The sequence below is a fragment of the Frankliniella occidentalis genome, unplaced genomic scaffold (genome assembly GCF_000697945.3).
Source record: "Frankliniella occidentalis isolate FOCC.00 unplaced genomic scaffold, Focc_3.1 Scaffold24, whole genome shotgun sequence".
Lineage (NCBI taxonomy): Eukaryota > Metazoa > Arthropoda > Insecta > Thysanoptera > Thripidae > Frankliniella > Frankliniella occidentalis.
The window spans coordinates 272,306-275,502 of NW_026267154.1; the positions used below are offsets into that span (position 1 = coordinate 272,306).

General features: G+C 52.5%; 1 protein-coding gene across 1 annotated transcript in view; it reads left to right on the plus strand.

Annotated features, from left to right (window-relative positions):
- The window catches only part of LOC113212111 (alpha-2-macroglobulin receptor-associated protein), a gene marked incomplete in the record, with an annotated part of 16,065 nt that extends 14,941 nt beyond the window's left edge, over positions 1-1,124 (plus strand). The window contains 2 exon segments of the mRNA XM_052265145.1: positions 29-185; positions 269-1,124. Of these exon segments, the coding sequence (XP_052121105.1) occupies positions 29-185; positions 269-487 (376 nt within the window).
- Between the last annotated feature and the right edge of the window lie 2,073 nt (positions 1,125-3,197).

The window sequence follows — 3,197 nt, forward strand, 5'->3', positions numbered from 1 at the left end:
CCAACAATTTAAAAATAAAAAATTACAGGGACCATCACAGGGGTATTAAGGACAGCTATGATAGGCTCAATAGGATTGCTGCCAAAGGACCAAAAAGTCAAGACTTTGTAGAGCCCAAAGTACAAGGCCTTTGGCGAATGGCAGTAGAATCAAACTTTTCTGCAGATGAATTAGCATCTTTGAAGGTTTGTGTCCTTTATATATTTTTCCTTATCTAAAATTGAAAAAAAATATGCTATCTCTTACAGTTCTTAATTTCTCATTGCAGACTGAGCTACTGCATTATGAAAACCGTCTACTTAAATTGCGTCATCTTCAAGCTGAGGCAGTTTTGGGGCAGGAGCGATATGGTGATAAGAAGCTTACTGGGCATAAAACTGATGGTGCTGAGTTGATGGAGGAGACAATTAAGAAGCATGCCAGGAAGGTGGAAAAACTGCATGACTACCTGGAAAAACGAATCTCTGCCAAACATTCTGAACTGTAGTAGAATTTCCGTTTGGTGTGTAAAGCACTGTTTAAAAATAAGCCTACAGCTCTCTGTGTCTCTGTGACCTACTTTTCAAGTATTATTTTTTTATAAAAGAATTTCAAATTGTAAAATTGGTGAAATCAAGCTTATGTTTGTAGAGTTTTCTCATAAATAGAATGTATCTGATGTTGCCAAAACTAGGTTCTTAAAAATGTTAAGCTGTTATTTTGGCATATTTCTTTAACTTAAGCACCAAAAATACATCTTTAGATTGCAATAGTTGCTTTTTGTTCTGTTTTGAATAGTAATAAGCCAGAACTTATTTTTATGCATGTATATTATATGTGTTCTATTGTTCTTTTAAGATTGTCCTTTTAAGGTCTCTGTGATGTCTTCTTATTCTTAATAATGTATCACTTTCACATTCTTCTTGGTCTTTAATAAGAAACTGTTGTTAGGTTTATATAGTTGTACTATGTTACATATGTTGTAATATTAATTGTTGTCTTAGACCGGTTCTGTGTCTGTGTTGTCCTGCAGTATTAATGTACTTGCGAACTATCTAAAGATATTGTTTTGTGAGGAATTAATGATGTGCAATCCTATGCCATATTGTCGTAAATATATCCATGTGTTTTCAAGAAATTCAAAATCAAGTGATTGATTTCAAAGCCCTTTATTGCCGTTATTGCGTGACGCACTAGCATTTGGTATATATATCCCGGCGGAAAAAAAAGAATCCCACAGCTGCATCCAAAAAGGTTTATTAACCAAAGCGGGAAGATGAGTTAATAGCCGTTTTCAGTGTGAAAACAGTGGAGCGCGCGTCGGCGCCTGGTGGGCCGGCAACCCATACAACCGTTGAGGCTCAGCTGTAACGGAACGCACGCACACGCACACACACACGCGCGCTCGGAGCCACCGCACCGGTGTAGGCAGCGCCTCGGCGCCGCACCCCTCCCCGCCCCGCCCGCCCCGCTGGCCGCGGCCGTCGGCGTTGCCACAATGCGGGGTGGGGCGGGGCGCGGGGCGTTCCTCCACGGCGGGTACCCCACTCCCGCTCCGCTCCGGTCGTGCTCCAGCGGCAGGCAGGTACGGGTAGGAGGGGCAGGGGAGGTGCGGAGGAAGGAAGTGGGTCCAGCAGGCCCGGCGGCCCGCGCGGCCAGCTCAGTCAGCGCGCGCGAGCGTACGGTCCTGGACGCCCTGGAGGCCGTGGAGCTGCTCGTCGGGCCGCGTTTGGGGGGCCGCGACGCCCCGCCAGGGCTGACGCCATGCTGTCCAACGGGGTGTCGAGCCGCGCGGCGCCGCTGTTCCGGCCGCCGCCGCCCGGCCGCCTGTTCGAGGACGACGACGACGAGGACTCGACCGACGAGTACGGCTCCTGCAGCGAGGCGCCACTCTACGAGAACGTGCACGACGACGAGGATGACGACGAGGACGAGGACGACGTCGGCGGGCAGGCCGTCTACGAGAACGTGGTGTTCGAACCACCCGCGTACAGCAACCTCCTCGGTGGTGGGCCGCGCCACCAGGACGAGAACGACGATGAGGACCTCGACGGCCAGGTGTACGCCAACGTGAACGTCCCCGAGCAGCCCACGTACGACGTGCCGCAGCAACAGCGGGCCGGCGCCGGCCAGCAGCCGTCACTGTACCAGCCCCAGGAGTACGCTAACCTTCCCAACGGACTCACGGCAGCTCTCCCAGCACCGGCGCCGTCCTCTGGAGGTGGGTGAGGCTCAACGTGAGCGCAGGGGGGCGCGTTGGGTTACATGCCCGAAGGCGGGCGTCCGCTGACCCTCCGAGCCGAGAAGTCACTACACCTGACTGACATTTCCCCGGTCCGGGTGGATGGCGCGACTGGACGAGACTGTTCGTGACACGGACCGACACCAACTCTCCGCCGAGCTCCAAAAGGACTGCGGTGCTCTCATAAAAGCTTGCTCTGAATTTCACCGTAAGCCACAGTAAACACTGCAGCACTGTAGCTTGACGGTCAATTTTTACCGTAAGCTACTGCGAATCTCCCTGTTAGTCACGGTTACGCACCCTGATTCACCGTATCTTACAGTGACATTCACACCGCCTAGCTCACAATATGACATTTACAGTAGCTTACGGTAAAAATTGATCATATAAGCTACGGTGCTGTGCAGGGTTATCCGTAAACTTGCGGTGAAATTTGCCGCAAGCTTTTATGAACAAGTGCGCGAGTGTGACATCGTCGTCCTCGAACAGGTCGCCGACGCCGTCGCGGTCGGGGGACACGGGGAGAAGGCGCAGAGAGGGGACGACCCGCGGCAAGGACCACGAGCAGCAGCGGGATGATAGAGATCCGATAGGAGTGAAAGGGGCCACTCGGAGGGTGGCGGGGCGGGGCGGGCCGAACTGCTGAAAAGAATGCGGTTGTGAACCGCAGCGCCGCGCAGCGCGCGTGAGGCGGCCAGGAGGCCAGCAAACCGCGGCGGCGCGGCGCTCGGTGCACAAACTCAAATAAAAAGAAACTTCTCCCCGCCCACGCCCAACCCAGGAGCCCAGCAGCCTCTAGACCACCCCCGAACAATGTGCGGTCAAAGTTACGTCTTACGTCGGTAGCGCGTTGAGATAACAAATAACAACAACGTTCCCCCAATGCATTGTACGCACTAAAGGCGCCCGCAATACCCCGTCCTTCGTCGAATCTCGGAGTCAAGCTGCTTGGCACATGAAGCGCGTGGCCTAACTC